The sequence below is a fragment of the Anabas testudineus genome, chromosome 15, assembly GCF_900324465.2.
Source record: "Anabas testudineus chromosome 15, fAnaTes1.2, whole genome shotgun sequence".
Taxonomy (NCBI): domain Eukaryota; kingdom Metazoa; phylum Chordata; class Actinopteri; order Anabantiformes; family Anabantidae; genus Anabas; species Anabas testudineus.
The window spans coordinates 11,729,030-11,746,770 of NC_046624.1; the positions used below are offsets into that span (position 1 = coordinate 11,729,030).

The following is a 17,741-nucleotide window of genomic DNA, read 5'->3' on the forward strand; positions in this document are numbered from 1 at the left end:
TGACAGCTGCCATTCATTGTCAATGAGAACCAACTTTGCAGCCATGTAGCTACCTGCAGCGCATGACAGATTTAAAAGAAGGAAGGCTCAACTTAATGTAGACATGCCAGGAGCCTCTTTAGTCCATGAGAAGCTGAGCTCAGTTTGCCACCCTCTGTGAAGGAATTTTAAACCATATAGAGGATTTTTTTTACCAGGCTCTAATGATACAAATCTGTCTATTTCACCAAAATGACTTGTTAATATAGTAATATTGATTAGAGCTGCTTGTTGTTTCCTCTCGTTGGTCCTAGGTTTTGCAGTGCAGTTCTTCCAATGAAGATTCATATAATTATTTGATTAGGTTACTTCTAGTGCTTCAACAAATTTTATGATTTATCACTTGTCAACACATTATACAGTACCCGAGTGTCTGTTGAAACTCTAACAAAGAGTTTTTGTCTATATTCTGCATCATACAGAGTAAAAAATAATCAATAAACCAACAGAAATATATTTATTTATGGAAGGAATTGTCAGATATAGTTAACAATCATGGGGGGTAAGGTTGTAAAAGCACTGATAATCACCAAAATAAATATGCATGTGGAGGTTTTCACTTCTAAATATTGTGAAACTGAATTGTTTAAATGTTGCACACCGCTAAGTGAAACTTAAATGTGCAGGCTATGAATGTGCTCACTCAGTACTTGCTGCTGCTCCTTTTTGATCACACATTGAATGGTGAAATAATCTCCTGCTCCCGGGGGTATCTGGTGGCGCATACCTGCAATACCCCGCGACTGAAACTCCATATTTATAGACGGCAACTGAGCAGCTCGCATATCCCCACATCACAGCTGTTTGCATTGCAGTGTTGGGTGTCACATAGCTGCCCGGTGCTCTTGTAGTTGTCACATTAAAACAGAAGGTAAACAAACAGCAACATTTAGAGTTTATTTTTTCCACCCTTGGGAGAAGTCATTTCACATTTTTATGGAGGCTGGTGGTTATGATGCTGTGTGTAGGGTTGAGTTTTATAAAGGCCTGAGGGAGCAATATGTCTAATAGTTGGCTTTGCTTAGAGGGAAAAGGAGAGGGGTAGAGATTAGCGGAGGAGAGGATTAGCAGGGAGTCTACAAAATAATGCGAAGAACAAAACGGTGCAGAAGGAGAGAGATATGATGATGGAAGTGGGTTTGTAAAAATGAAGAAATGGTATCTGAGCACAGAGTGGAGTGGACCAGAGAAAATAAAGGCAATGAGAGCAAAAATGTGAGTTTGCTACTAGAGATAATAGTGTGTGAGAGTGGACTGGTGGCTTTTTACAGACACGCTGAGAGGCAGAGATTGTGGGAGGGAGAGGGAGAGAAAGGCCAGCACAGCTGAGTGGTGTTGATTGGCCTGTTTGAAAACACATGAACTGCAGACGGCGAGAGAGAGAAAGAGAGAGAGAGAGAGAGAGCGAGAGAAGGTCTGTGCACTGGGAGAAAGTGTCGCTCTGCGCCGTGCCATGCTGCAGCCCAAACCACATTAGAGCAAATGAATCCATTCCACCTTCCGTTATGGCAGCTCCCGCACGGGGCCCCAGGAAGGAGGCGGGAGGGGGGGAGGAGGGAGGAAGAGTGGCAGGAAGGTTCGCGATATGAGGGGACGCGGAGAAGAAAATGATAGAACAGAAAATGGAAGGTGGTGGAATGGAGTCGCATGCTGGGTGGCTCTAATGGTGTCTGAGGGCTATAGAGAAAGGGAGCACAAAAAAAAAAAAAAGCACATGGCAGCGAGAGAGAGAGAGAAAAAAGCTGCAGCCACATAACTGAAGACGAGGAGAGAAGATCCCCTGCTGTGTGTGTAGGGGGGCAGGAGTGATAGTTATGTTCTTCTTTTGCAGACGGTTGCTGAATAATGAAGATCATCTCTGGTCAGACTTCACTCTGTTGCTTCATAATAACAATAATAATAATAATAATGTTCAACGCTGGCCTCTACACTTTAAACACAGTGTAGATCACACACTTTGAATTAGAATGGCACTTAAGATTTACAAAATATCGCTTAGAAACACAGAATTATTAAACATAAGCTCAGGGAGAATTGAATTTATTTGTAATGTGTGTTTTTTGAATGAACTTGTCCTGATGAATTTTTTTAACCTCTAATGTTCTGGTAAATACATATATACCTGAAAATACTCATGCTCAATAATTATATATCAATACTGATCCCATGCTCCGTTTCCCAGTCTACTCCACCATGACAAAGCAAGCTACACTCCACAAAGGTGGCAGTCCTTTATCTGAAATGAGAAATCACTCATCCTACAAGTGATCATATGCTACGTGTGTCTGTGTGCATGCATAAGTGGGTGGGGGTGCGCTGCTGCTGATAATAAAATAGATAATTTCCACACTATCCCTTTTTTTTCTTTCTCCCTGTCACCTTTCTCCACTGAGCCTGGCCCTTCTTGCCTCCTTCCTGACATACTCAAGTGCTTTTTATATTACTGTGCTTTTGTTTCTGAACACAAATGTGTTCTTCCACTTCCCTCAGTTTGTTTTGCTCAAGAAAGGGTTAAAAAAAATAAAGACAAACTAAAAGCGAGAGAGAGTGTGTTTATTTTTGAGACAGTGAGAGAAAGAGACAGAAGCTTCCTCAGGTGTTAGTATTTGTGGTTTGTTACTCTTCTGTGATTCATAGCAGCATCCACCCACTGCTGTTTAAACGGAGGTTATAATATTCACAGCAAAATTGAATGTGTAATCATTTTCTTTTGCACCTCTGGTAAGCAGACCAGAGTGGAGCCGATTAAGATGTTTGAAAAACAATCAAGATTAAATGAGCCCATCTTTATCTTCTGCATACTCCTAACAACAATGGCATTAGCCCAAAAGTTCCAAAACGATGTACAGGAATCTATGAAAGTGTCCTTCTTTGTATGTTTTCCCATCAGGCTGTAATCAGAGAATTTGTGGAGAAGCAAAGGCAGAAGTGTCTACGTTCTGCTGCTTCAACATGGATCTCTTCTGAAGACGAGATGACAGATTAGTGTGTTTTATGTTGATAGCAAACAAGGAAAGGTGAGGATGTAGGGCAATGACACAGCCCCTGTCATGTTTCTCCTGAAGTGTTGTCTGTTATGCAGCACATTTCATTCCCTAATTGGGGTTTTTGGTGCTGCAGCATCTGTCATCTCGGACAGTCAGTCAGTCACTCAGGTGGATTGACTGCTTATCTCAGTTACCACGCCACTGACTGGCCAGCAAGTCGCATTTCCACCTGATTCATATATAGAAGCTGAGGGCCCATCTTTTCATCAACTAACAAAAGTGCTGCCCATTCGTGGGACTAGGTGTATGTGTGTGTGTGTGTGTGTGTGTGAGTTGGATTTTGTGAAAGCACAACACAGTGAAGGAGGGAAAAGAGGAGAGATTCTTGGGTGAAAGAGGCAGCTGTCTCCACCCCTCCCACCTCAGCCCTCCTCCTTGCTCTTCAGTCTTGGCTGCGAATGTGTTGGGACAGCAGGAAGGGGAGCTGGAGGAGAAACAGTTAATCAATAGCCACAAGGTCAGACGGCCAGCGCTGGGCTGGAGCGTGCCCTGTTAGCGGTCCGTGGAGCTGCCTGGCCGCTGAAGGGGATTTGTAGCACTTGTCAGGGCTTAAAGGAGCCCTCTCTGGACCACTTGCTCCAGGGTGGAGTGTGTGAAATAGACATGCTGGTTAGCAGCAGGAGAGGGAGACATCTTCTGGACACTGGCAGACACCACAGCACAGCAGAATTAGGCCACCCAAATTTATGGTCATATTATGTGCAGTCAGAGTGGCTTTGTGCCCTGCGGGATGTAAATTTAGCTGTTTTGTAGGGACTTTTCACAGACAGTCAGCAGCCACTGCAGCATCATGTGCATGTAATCTGACTAGAGACATTTGGCTGCCCACCACTGGACCACATTCACACCAGAATTTCCCACCTTACTTATGCGAGCAATGTATCCGCCGATGTTTAAGACTTTGTAAGTGCACTCCAGGTAATTCTACTCTGGTAATGCTTAAGCTCAGAGGATTAGTAACACGCTCTTATTCTCAAAGTGTTCCTTTGAAGTTTTACCTTTACGCTTAATCAAAGTGAAGAATTCAAGCTTTTGTGGTTACATGGTCTTAAGTGGGTGTGTGTGTGTGTGTGTGTGTGTGTGTATAAGCGAGAAAGAGACAAAGTGTGCATACTTGCAATAAGCATACCAGACTGAGCATTACACATGAAAACTCCCTGGCTGAGCACTATGCTTCCATCATATTCCTTCTCTCCTGTTTGTCACAACAGGGGACCTTGGGGGACCCTTTATCAGTACTGAGCAGCTTTCTAGGGCCCTGCCACCCCCACCTGTGGTTTCTCTGTTCGCCTTTTGTGTGGAGGAATGTGAGGCGGACCAACACTGATGGAGATAAACACAGAGGGATGGTAAGGGACGGAGGCCTTGCTGGCAAACCAGCATGATGCCGATTAATCCAGCTTCAACTCATTTGTCTGAGATGGTCAAATAGTGTGCATGGCGTTGAAATCGTCATCATTATTGCTGTTCACTGTTGGGCATAAAAAGATACTCTAAAACTGAGCTTTAGCTGCTATTACATGTGGCACATTGGTAGCCTTGACCGCGAGGTGTGTTTCTTTCAAAGAGAGAAAGCAGTCGATTTGGTTTCAGCGGGCGTTCGATATTTCTCTCACAGGTAACGTAAAGCAAATAAAGTTTCAGTTGCGTCATTTTTCCATTTTGCTGTGAAACATCTCAGTTTCATGGATTTGCCAAAAAAACAGCTCTTCAGGCGGATCAAGGCCTTCGATGAGTCAGTGCATAAACAAGCTGGCTTCCCTTTTTGAGAATTTCTCAAGCTGTTAAAATGCTGTTTGAACTTCCCAGGCCTCAAACGCTTCACATGTGACCGGACAGAAAAACCTGCTCTTACAGATTTACTGTACCTCTACTCCTCTTTTTTTTTTTATTTTACAGAATGAAAGAGTTTTAATGGCGTCCCGGTAGAGACATCAAGATGAACACATTACCATCAATGGACCGGCACATCCAGCAGACCAATGACAGGCTGCAGTGCATCAAACAGGTGTGTATAAAGACTCGTCCAGCAGCCTTTCAGTCCTCTTTTAACATCTTCTACTACTATGCAGATATGGAGCCTGCACAGACAGACAAATCTGAATTTCCTCTCCATGTACCCTCCTTTCTTAGACTCCTCGGAGCACCTTATATGGGCATCAGTTTTTCTGGCCATTAGTTCTAGTCACACAGATCATGTTGCGCCGGGTCATACAGAGAGGGGGAGAGAGACAAATGTAGCAGTGAAAATAAGAGGAGACTTCAAAGAGACTAGGAACACAACAGATTCCTCTTCTCTTTTTTTTTTTTTTTCCACCTATTGGTCCTGCGATCCCTTACATCACGTTCCTGACTTGCTTTATGCCGAGGCTTGTTGTGGTTTCGCTAAAACACTTCCTCGCCTGCCAGTTTTCAGGAGACTCCTTGTAGACAGATACAGACTGAAACACAGACAGACAGACACAACCCAAGGCTACCGCCTCTGCCTCTATTTAATAGTCTACAAGAGCTCACTGACTGGTTGGTTGGCTGGCAGGCTGTGGGCTTATTTGTTTATGCTATGTGGGTGTGATCCTTTATAACTCCCAATATCCATATGACACCATGCCTTACAGTGAATCGGTGAGTGATAGGGCTTTCAGCTTGCAATTATGAGGTGATATATCCCTCTTTTCTCCTGCTGCTAAACCTCACACCCCACTCCAAACTAATCTCCTGAGCCCCCACTATAATAACCTTTATCTGAGCAGGTTTTATTACATTTTTTGATTTACTTTGATTGCATACTGCTAAGTACCCGATGTTAAAAAGCTGTGGAAAAACATTTACATTAATATAACAAATGTCAGCTTTTCTCGAATAAAGTAAAAAACAACAACCACAAAAAAGGTTTGGTGAAACTGACACTTTTGGCTTCTTTCTTAGGCGTCACTGATAAGCCCTAAATAGCCGAACTTAACACATCTAGCTTAATAAATTCTTTAATTGTAGTTTGGTTTATGTACTCCTTGTCTCTGACTGTAATAGAGCTTGTAATAAACCAGACATCAAAGGCACAGAGTTAAGCAGTGAGTTTTTAGTTTGCAGCAGGGTGTTGCTTTCGTTTGGGGAAAGTCCTGAACAGAGAATGAGTTGTTATGCTGTTTTTCATGGAGCCAGGTAGGCAATAAACACCCTGATGCTTAACTGGACTGAATAGGGGTAATTCACTGTGTCATCTCAGGACAGTGTGTCAAATGTCTGATGAATCCCCATCACTGCTTAGCCACCTCCACCTTCCACCTCCCTTGTGCTTGTCCTCAATCAACCCTGAACACCACCACCAACAACAACAAGAACAGCTCGGGCCCCTGTCCTTCTTCCAAACCACAGCAGAGCTATTTCACTCAGCTGTCCTCCCCCTCGTGCTAGTATGGAGGTCGTCAGGCAGTCCGTGGTGAGCGCTGCAGCAGGAGGAGCTGTGAGTTCAGATCTAGACAGACAGCTCCTGCTGTGCTAGTTCTGATTCCTCTCGTGCTGGAGGCTGATACGCCTCCCATCAAGCAGCAATAATGCCAGATTATATCACTCATATAGAGCAGTCTCTTCTCCTCCCTCTCACTCAACGAGAGCATCTCTCACTTTTTCTCACTCTCTCTGTTTCTCTTCATCAGTTAAACTCCTATGAGAGTCCACAGCTAACTCTATAATGGCTAATCTTCACATCACAAAAGATGAGTCACTCAAGGCCTCTCTTGAAGCTCATGATATCACTGGGAGCTCTTATAGTTTTTCTCTGTGGACGGGTAGCGAGCCTGACACGTAAGGCCGCATTCGCAGCGAAGAGCCCCTTTGTCACACACACCACCAAAAAGCTGCCCTTTCAAAAAAGCTCACCTCTGCTGCCCCCTAAAGACAATAGTTCTACCTTCTCTGCAAGAACACACAAAACAAGATGCTTCAGCTCCAGATGAGAATAATAAATGCTTTCAAGTGGGCTCAATCTCGCCGACTGAACAAGCTGCAGCTCTGTGCCGTTTCAGAGCTATTAACCTCCTGAGCCATGAAGAAAGGGAGCCCAATTTTAAAACCGCTTATTGTGTCCTGCCAGCCTGAGTAGCCTTTAGACACTGGGAAGAAAAGACTCAACTGTTTCAGGCCTCAGTGAACAAGCAAGAGAGACAGAAAGAGACTGAAAGAGATTAGACAACACACCAACGGCACGTATTGAGTCTGCACACATAGCTGCCAGGACCAAGGTTGTTTTCTTTGTGCACAGCCAAGCCAGTCAGTGGACTTCTGGTGCTGAGGCTCTGTTACAATCCGAAAACAGGCAATGAATGAGGGGAAGGGAGAGGAGGAGGATTGGAGGGAAAGATTTGGATGCTGTGCGGGTCATGGGGGTGAGGACTGGGTGTTGCCAAGAGAGATTAACAAGAAACACTGGCATCATTGTTGATATGGGTGTGATCTTCTTCCCACAATGCAACAGAGCACTGAGTGGGCGTACATTGGAAGGAGTCAAGGTCCTCACAGGGTTGTGCAGAAACACAAGACATTAAATCAAGGCAGTTTGGAGGGAGAGCACAAGGCTGCAAAACTACTTGATTTCAGTGTTTTTCCAATTTGTACTTAATGTGAAAAAAATAACGCTCATTATTTTCCATTGTTTCTAATGGCTGTCTGCTTTCTCCGTGTTTGCACAGCACTTACAGAACCCGGCCAACTTCCACTCAGCGGCCACAGAGCTGCTCGACTGGTGTGGAGATCCCCGGGCCTTCCAGCGACCTTTCGAGCAAAGTCTCATGGGATGTCTGACGGTACGCAAACACTAATTATGGGTTTTCAGGTACTTTTTAAGGAGATGTGAGCAAAATGATAATTAGATTTTGAATACTTAGAAAAACAAATTATGGGCAAGTGTCCACTTGTGAAGCTTTCAGCCTACTTTTAAATAGAAATTTTCCATATTGTGTAAAACTGTAACAGGCTATAGCCGCACCAGGTTTGTATCCAGTAGATATCCAAGGCAGATGCTCAGGTCTTCAAGAGCCAGTGACAGAAGAATTTGAGGTTGAAGTCCTTGACACCCATCCAATTTGTGCTCTACACACGTGCATGTACACACATACTAAGAAAGAATCTTGAACAACTCTGTGGGTAGCCATTCACCTCTGGCTATCGCCTTTCAGTTCAACTCATCAGTCTAGACCCAGGAACATACATCTGGCCTGCACCACTCGCACACACACTTTATTACATACATGTTTGTAAAGGAGCTTTAGAGCCGAGAATTGAAGTTTATCACAAAGTTCGGCCTTTGAAATAATAAAGGAACCAAGCTGAAGTGGTAGCGTGAGCAAACAGATAAATGCTCATTAATGTGTAAATCACAATAAAAGCCTCTTAAAGGCTCATAAAGGGCTATGCAGTGGAGCCCACCACTGAGATCCCTCTCAGCATGGGGCTGTTGCCATCAGTTAAATTGCTTTATCAGACAGAGAATGCAAATTGCTTCTTATCTGGAGAAATACAGTGAGCAACAATTCACTGCATTCTTTCAAGGATTTTGCCTTCATGACGGTACCTCACCGGTTTCGTATCAGAGCGCTGAGCTAAGATTTAAAGATGACTGCGCGTCTATTGCAGTCACAGCCCACGAGAGTTGTCGTAGCTGAATGGATTTGAATGTGTGCTTCACGTGGAGACTGCAGATCCCTCTCACATGTTGTACATGTGGAGGTCAGACATACATCATGGTGGAGTATCGACTTCGGAGCCAGTAAACTAAACACATAACAGCTTGACAGGTTTTTTTTTTTCCTTTCTTTCTTTATGCATACTGTATCATACTGTAGTGTGGTTACATGCACATGCAGACATCACCCACGTAGTTCACTATCAGAGCTGTCTTTGATATGCCGTTTCAACAGCAGGCAAAGCGAACTACAAAACAGACGCTTTATTTCTACAGCAGACAGATAAACAGGAATAGGACTGACCCAGTAACCCTGGAGCAACTCTTATAGGGCTGTTTTTATATTGACAGGAATATGGTCCTGGATGTACATCCTCAGAGGGAGATTAAGCTGAAAAAGGCTTATGAGAACACTGTTAAATCCGTGTTGAATCTATGCTAACCTCTGTAGCTGGCTGGCTGCCTTGAACAAACTTCAGGGCAGACTCAACAATGCAGGGAATTAAATGATTGAGTCGAATGTGATTCGACCAAGTTGAACTGAATAGATTACACTTATCCCTCATGTCTTCCTACACCTTCAACTAAATATAACATGACTTATATTTATACTGACCTTGTTTATTGTCAAATACTTCCTTAGCTTTTCATTTATTGCTTAAGTAGCTGTATTACCTGTAACAGAGGCACTTTATGATCACTGCTGGCTGTTCTGTTAGCTCTCCAAAAAGGACCCCACCTGACCTTGTTAATGATAATGGGTGTTTTGAGGTCAGAGGCAGCAGAGGAGATGTCATCTGTGAGCACATAAAAGCAAAAGGGGTTTCCCTTCTAATAATGATTTACCCCTGTCTCACAAGTCCTGTTTAACGTCACTTAGCATCCCCTTTAACGCTACAGTCTGGGAAGCTCCTGCTTCATGTCCCGTAAATGTCCAACCTCTTTTTGAAGTGATTAATACAAAAGGATCATTGGAGTCTTTCAGCAGGGTACTGGCCATTGTCAGAGTGGAAGGAAAGGCAGCATCATTTTAACTTATGCTCCCCTAGTAGACATTTGATACTAAAACATACTATAATTATTTGTTTTCTATACTATAATTATATTTAAATATGTCAGTTTGGCTTGACGTAAGCTGTAACTAATGGTAATGAGATATACCCAAATACCTGTTTGACTAATTGAACCTGAATGAACCTTTTGGTCTGTAGACAAGTTCTATTCACTTTATGGCCAGAGCAGCCAAGTTTAGGGATAACCTTTCAGAGATTCTGCTCAATCTGCAGAGTGACTGTGGCTCTCTCACCTCCCTTGGAGGTTGATGCAGTCATCAGTCATCCTGACTGTGGATCACTGGAGCAATCCTGACTGCAGACTCCACATCAATATGTGTGTGTGTATAGTGTGTGAGTGCCCATTGTATGTGTGTCTGTCTGAAGATAAATGAGGTACAGAGATGGCAGGGGCTCAAAATATTAACCCTATTGAGAAGGGGAAATTATTAAGATGTCTCAACTGTGGCTTATATCACTGTTTATTTAGTATTCATTATTAATGTCAGTGATCAAAATTTTATGGCACTGCATGAGAAAGTGCTATTTGCCATGTATAGATAGATAGATAGATAGATAGATAGATAGATAGATAGATTAAAAACACAGTGTGTGTATATATATATATATATTAATGCTGTTGGACAAGAGCTAGACTCACAATCCACTGTTCTTTGTCCAGGTGGTGAGTCGTGTTGCTGCTCAGCAGGGGTTTGACTTGGACCTGGGCTACAGGTTGCTGGCTGTGTGTGCTGCCAACAGGGACAAATTTACCCCCAAGTCTGCAGGTAAGACCCACAGCTTTACTAAAGTGCCCGGTGAAGCATGTTCATACGTCATCTCATTTTCTGCTGCTGATGGTGGTTGATGTTAGTATTGTTCTTCATTCTGCAGTTTTTCACCCTTTCACTAAATAAAACTAAACACTGTGTTGCTTTAAGTCATGATCCAGTCTGGGTTGGGTACCATGTTATTATTCTGCTTGGGCCAGGGGTGCACAGTTTGTTTTGTTGGCAAGACGCACGGAGACTCATTAATATAATAATAGACAGTTTAATTTCCAACTTATTGTGTTCATTTAAATACTTAAAAACAAACAAGGGTGTCAGGTGAAGTTACCATGAATGTGTGGATCTGCAATATTTGAATTCTACAAATAACCGCGACCTCGTACATTACACAGAAAGCTCATAGAGCATTATAATGTCACGATATTTTTAGTTCCCATTAAACATTAATATGCTATTGAGATGAGATGTCCAGGTGGTGTCCTCACAAAAACAGTCTCCACACAGACCCACATTCTTATGCGCACACACACACAAACGAGAGAAAAGGAGCGAGCAGTAATGCTTTCCTCAGACATTTATCTATCAAATCCAATTTCCCCCGATCCATACCTCCCCTCCCCGCCTCCCACAGTCCTGCAGGAGCGGGCTTGTTCTTGTACATTTGTCAAAGTGAAACATGCAGAGGTGGGAGAGAAGAGAGAGAGAGAGAGAGAAAGAGATGGACGGCTGGAGAGGTGTCGCTGATATGTGCTGGATCCCTCACTCCACCTGACAGAGCCATAGCCACAGATAATGGATAAACCTTTGTTTGGCAGTTACATAAGTGGGAGTAGTGAGAGTCAAATATTTTGATTAAACTGTTTGATTTGATTGTTTTTTCTGACAAGTGGAATATGTCACTATTTGAAAAAAGGAAGTGCAGTGACAGTAAGGCTCTGAAATCATATTCCATAATTCCTTATACAGTCTGCAGTGTGTTGCAACTAAATATGCACCGGGCAGATATGTATCCGTTTCTTCTGTTTTTTTTGCTCACATGGCCGTATGGTACATATGAACATTTGCTCAAGTTGAATATCGTCTTTCAGTTGTGGTGGGAAGTGTCTTGTTGGGAGGAACTTAAGTGGGCAGACAGACGTCAGTGTACAATATTGATTGCTGTATTTCTCTCTCTGTCTGTGTTCCTGTGTTGGGATAATGTGATTGTTGTCCAGGCATGGCTCAGACTGGCTGGCCGTCTGTGCCCGACTGACAGTCAGAATCATCTTCAGGCCCGCTGATGGTTCTGGGATCTAATAGAAGACAGCACTGTGTTTCAGGAAGAGCTGTTTATGCACCACGGACAAATGGGAACTCTAGTGTAATTATGCGCAGGAAAGGGGAGGGATGGAAGATATGATGTGGCCAGCCATCAAACAAGGCAGGCAGGCTGTCAGGGTGGGAGGCAGATGTGACTTAAGGCAGATCTTACTCACTGAGCATCCGTCTTACCTCTTTTACAAGGACAAGTCTGAGATAGCAGACAGGATAGTAGAGACGTGATGCACACTTGAACTGAGACGTGCATGCATGTGCTCGTACAAATTTACCAGCAAAGATTTGTTAGCTCTGTCATTAAGGCCATTTGACTTTATGTGTGTGTGTGTGTGTTTGTGTGTGTGTGTGTGTGTGTGTGTGTGTGTTTGTCTGTGCATGCATGGATGTGTGTCTAACTGTGCAAACCCAGCACAATCTTCTGACTGCCTGCTTGGCGACAGTGGGCCGCAAATCTGACACCTGAGAGCCCAGACGAGGACAAAAGGAGTCTGGAATGCTCTCTGTGGGCTCCTCGGGGGAAGAGGCAGACTCCTAAGGCTGCAATCATGCTTTCTTTTAGAGCATCGGTTAAAGAGGAAATTGATAAAGCAATTACTGCTACTCCCCTTTTTATCCCCAACAGTCTGACAATTTGACTTATTGCAAAATTAAGCTGATGTGTATTGCGTTTCTCACTACAGCTACAAAACACCCTCATGTCTTCAGAGTGCATTTAAATGCATGGAGATCGAGGTATTCAGGCAAACAATTTACTATTATTACTATTCAGCTAGTTCTCATTGAATGTTTTTGGCACCTTTGGATCAAGTGGCCATCACATTTTTAGATAAGTCTCACATTTACTGTTTTTTTTTTTTTTTTTTTTTTACATGTGCGTGTAAGAGAAGCCGTGAACAACTCACAAGTGCCTGTGAGAGATTTTCAGCAATAGCAGGCCGCTGCTGATGAGCTGTCTGGAGATTGTGACCCTGCAGTTAGGCCTGGAGGATTAGTGTGTTGCTCTAATCTGGAATCAGCCAGTGAAGAGACTTATCTGCTGTTAGCATTAGCATTGTTAACTCTCAGAGCAAAGGAGGATACACAGCTTTGAGGCTGTTAACATACCAGCAGCTACTTCTATTGAGCGCTCCCTCAAAAGATTGGATTGTGGATTGTGAGTCTAGCTCAAACTTCCAGGTTTGGGATTTTCGTATAACCACATTTTTATGTTTTTTTCCCGCTACAAGCAGCTTCGTAATACCTCCGCCCTAGAAACACACCATTGAGCCTGAGAGACTGAGCTGTTGGGCTGCTGCGAAGTTCAGCAGACAGCAAATCAGATTAGACACATAATCTATCAAAGGTTTTAGTGTTTTCTTCCTCAATAAATTTGCCACTCTGTCACCAACGTTGTAATAGTTTGTTGTATTATAATAATGATATCCCTTCCCGCTACATTTTAATTAAATGAAAGTACCTGTGAGTCAGATGGTTTGATTGTGTTTTATGTTTTCAACATGACGTGACACGCTCCGGATTAAAGTTAGCTGCTGCCTCGAATGATTGCAGTCATATTTAGAAACTGACTTAAAGTCGGACACATGTTGTTGCTTGCTGTTCCTCTGCCTCGCTCCAAGAAATGATAATTGAAATATTTATGTTGACATGATATTCGCACAGTCATTTCACAGAAAGGCTGAACTCACTAGTAGTGAATACTGTGTTGTGGTGCAGTGGGTGGTGATTTCACAGATCTTATCTGCACGAGTGATAATTGCGTTTGATGTACTTTACCCTTTTTTTTTTTTTTTTTTTTTTTTTAGCTGATCAAGAATGAGTGCTTGAAACGCAGTAAGGGAAATGTGATGAAAAGAGCTTAGCTTTGTTCTGGGTGGTTGGTAAATTTCCCCCACCCACTCACATCTGACATTAAAAAAGAAATTCTCCCAGCAGATCTACTGAATCGTCAGTGCCTCGGTCCGTCAACAAAGCGCCCTTACAGTCGAGCTGGTGTTACACATCAGAAAAACAGCCTCTCTACTGTGTCAACACTGACAGAAAACCTCCAGGGTGTGGCTGCAACTCACCCCGTGTCCTGTGAAAAACACACACACACACAAACATACACAAACCTGGGCAGAGGTCGCAAAAAAACACCTCAGCCACTCATAACCCCCATAATTCAACGAGAGGTGCAAGAATATGATCAACTAAAAATAAGTGCTCCCATTAGACTCTCTGTAGACACACTGCACAGTGTGTGAATGCCTGTACACACACACACACGCACACCTTCTCTCTTCTCCGTTTGGACTACAGGAGTCTGACATGTCTTCCACTTATCTGTCTCACTTTACTTTCACTTGATTGATTTTCTCACCCCGTCTTTCTTTTCCATCCTTAAGCTGTGTGTGTAGAACTAGAGGAAGGTGTAGACACCCTTTGTTACTGACCCAATCAACCTTACAGACTTTTATATTTAATTACTGCTGAGTAAGAGGAGCGTGCTGAATTATTAACAGGAAACAGGATTTATTTTTAGCAGGCGGGCCTCTCCTCTGACACTCTCCAGTGGTTCGCCATAGATGATGAAACCCCTTTGCAACCCCAAACTACCTTCAGAACTTCACTATTAAGTTTAGAGATAAAAAAAAAAAGCTCATGGGGAAATGTATGCAATGCTGCTTAATTGGTTGGGTTCTAACAGTTGCAAGCAAATTCATTTTGGTAATGTCCCAGCTGAGCCACCAGTGCAGTTGTACTCCAAACACTTGGTTCTTGTCAAAAACTGGATGAGCAAATGATTTTAATCCTCCTTTTGTTCAGGGCTGACTGATCTGGCACTCGCACCTCAGGACTCAACCACCACTGCCACCCCCCCCCCCCTCCCCCACCCATCGTCCCCCCCAGGGGCTTTTGACACACCCTTTTCAAGTTATATTTCTGTCCAACAATGCCTCCGTTGTGTGTGTTTCAATTCTGCTTGGGATATTTGTGAAACAGTTGATGACTGAGGGTGTCTTTCACACAAAAGCCACACAAAAGACAACTTCCCTCTGCTGTCACAAGGCTAGTGGGCTTTCCCACTCTTCGGCTCAACATTTAGGTAAGACGACAGAGAACAATGACAGCTTAATGAACAGTCTTTCCTGTTCATTCAGCTATTCATCCAGATTGGGTTTTTTTTTGTTTTGTTTTTTTTGCTATGTTAGGTTATGTTTAGGGCAGGCAAAGAGAAGATGAACTCGGTTCACCTTCAACCTGCCTCGGCTTTGATTCAGTTGCACTCTGATATTCTGCTAGTCTCTGATGTGTCTTGTTAGTCGGATTTACAAAGTGACTTCTGAAGAAGACAGGGGGCGTTGTCAGGTTAGATAGTCCTGCAGGCAGGAGTCCTCTCTCTAATAAGGCTGATATCTTACTCTGTCTCTCTTTGATTTGGTTGAACTTTACATCTCATACTTTCTTTTTCTCCCACTTCCTCTTTGTGTATTGGCTTCGAGACGCCCCCATGTGAAGCTCCGCCCACTTATGCAAGTTTGCAATCTGAGCTTGCAAGGATTTTTTCTATTCTGTTTTTTTGTCCTTCCGACAAATGACAGTCGCAGCTGCTGGATTATGCATGTGTGCATGTGTATTTCCGTGTGCACTTTAACCAGGAAACAGAAACCAGGCAATGGAACGCTAGACAGACTAGGCTGAGCACATCAATAACAGCACCTCACAACAGAGGTGAGAATATCCTGCCTTCTCTATCTCTCCTTCTGCTGCTCTCTTGCTCTATCTCTTCCTCTCATCCTCCCTCCTCCTGGGCTGTCTCCTCTGCTCCCTCTGTCTATTTCTCTCCCTCCCATCTCCCCCCTCCACCCGCTGTCTTGAGAGTGTGTTGGAGCCGGTAGCAGGTACAGCAGGAGCCCATTAGTGCAGAGCCCCGCTCTGATTGGATAAGCCAGAGAAACCGGGAGACTGCCTCTGAATAATTGATGTGCATTGTGCAGACGCTGGACAAGGGAAAAAGACAGATCAGAGAGCAAGGGAAGAGGAAGAGAGTGAACCAAAAAAAAAAAAAAGACAGGAGAGGAGAGGAAGTAATAAAGAAAAGGGTGAGCAGAGTAAGGGATATGTGAAGAGAGTGAGAGTGATAAGGCGCAGGCAGGAGGCTTGGAAGCAGCAAAAGCTTTGAGAGTTGCCACTGGCCTCTGCGGGAACAGGAGCATTTGTGACACTTGAGTCTTTTCTCTGCACTATGAAGGGAATGAGATGAGATGTGCAGGGACTCTGCTTTGCTCTGGGTAAGTGTGTGTGTGTGTGTGTGTGTGTGTGCCCGTGTGTCTGCTGTCCCTGTGTGTGTGTGTCTCTGCACATGAAGTATTTGGTGTATTATTTGACTGAATGCATGCACGGGGCAGGATCAAGGGTTAACAGAGGACAACTCGAAAGTTACCTGACAGATGAACTGATTTAGTTGACTAATTGAATGTGCTTGTGTACTCGCAGTATAAATTGAGAATTTTCATTTCAATTGTGCTTTGACATTGCTGTCACTGTTGTAACTGTTATGTGGGCTTTTTAAGCTTGTCTGGTTTACTAGTGTGACTGTAGTCTCCACCCCTGTCTACTCACACAAGGCAGGATCAGGACAGCTGATCAGCTGACCACAGGTTGACCTGCATGCTGTTCTGTTATAGGGTCATATGAATGTTTTTTTTTTTTTTGTGTGTGTAGTGTGCACAAGCATGCAATGATAGTACAGTTTGCTGGTTGCTCTTTGACTTAATTCTGTGCTTTGTGGGTTAGAGTCACACTTGAGGATGTGGCTATTCTTTGGGTTTTTATGCCTCTTTATTAAGACTGGAAATTGGTAGAGTTGTGGTTTTTAGTTTAATGAGTTTGAGAATTATTTTGGGAAATATGACTTGAAATATTCAGCTTATTTGACCTCACATACATTTGCATAATGGCACTCCGGCCCTTTGCTGTCCTTGATTTTATGAGTGACCTCGATGGCATCGTACTTTGAACAATGTTTTCCAATTTATTGCACCTGAAGGAGCATGTACTGACATTTGGTTTTAAGAGTGCAAGCGTGTGCGCGTTAGTGTATGTGTTTCATTGTCAGAAGAAGATGACCCACTTTTCCAGCGTGGATTCTTTTTTTAAGTTGTTGACCTGTGCTTGGAGCCAGAGCCTGTCTGCTTGTCCACTCATTAGGAGCAAAGGAGGGGGAGGAAGAGGAGTGTGGTTATAGAAGCACGGTGCCCGGAAAGGCCTGCTTTTTATTTCAAAGGCATTTAATGTACCTGTCAAATGTGTTGTCAAAGGTGTCTCATAAAGGGAAACACCACTCCCTTCACATGAATGAGTAAAGGGCAGCGACCGACAACTCAATTGGTAAAGGGCTCTTGCAGATAAAAACACAATCTTCCATCGTGTTGTGTAGAAAATGCTAAAACAATAACGACTATATATACCTCTTTTAGCCAGCTGTCGTTGTCTCTAACTTCCTGTTAGCCTGTGCAGGGTGTAAACCGCTGAAACCGTCTGCATCCTCAACCTCACAGCCACATGCAGCCGCTCTGTCTCTCTAGCCTTCCTCCTTTCTCTCTGAGCTCCAGAGCTTTGTTTGTATCACTTACTTTACACACTTTAGTGAACTCCTGTGACTGCACCCCGAGCACTTCCCATCAGGCTGTTTAGTGACTCATTCATGGCATTTGACTTTAGACACTATGTGTGCGGCCTACGTTTGTTTTTGCAGTTTGTTTCTGCTTTTTCTGTGAATCATTGCCGTGCTTTAAATCGCTCCCTCCTCCCACTGAAAGCAAGTGGCCAAGTAAAG

General features: G+C 43.5%; 1 protein-coding gene across 7 annotated transcripts in view; it reads left to right on the forward strand.

Moving 5' to 3' along the window:
- Positions 1 to 17,741, forward strand: part of zmiz1a (zinc finger, MIZ-type containing 1a) — an 89,253-nt gene that overhangs the window by 53,440 nt on the left and 18,072 nt on the right. For 5 of the 7 annotated variants that reach the window (XM_026354840.1, XM_026354846.1, XM_026354841.1 and 2 more), the window contains 3 exons: positions 4,986 to 5,094; positions 7,772 to 7,885; positions 10,498 to 10,603. In XM_026354840.1, the coding sequence (XP_026210625.1) occupies positions 5,026 to 5,094; positions 7,772 to 7,885; positions 10,498 to 10,603 (289 nt within the window). In that variant the 5' untranslated portion in view covers positions 4,986 to 5,025. Of the gene's footprint in view, positions 1 to 4,985; positions 5,095 to 7,771; positions 7,886 to 10,497; positions 10,604 to 14,898; positions 15,009 to 15,780; positions 16,195 to 17,741 lie in introns of those variants that run through there. The other 2 variants (XM_026354845.1, XM_026354847.1) reach the window with 2 other exon arrangements.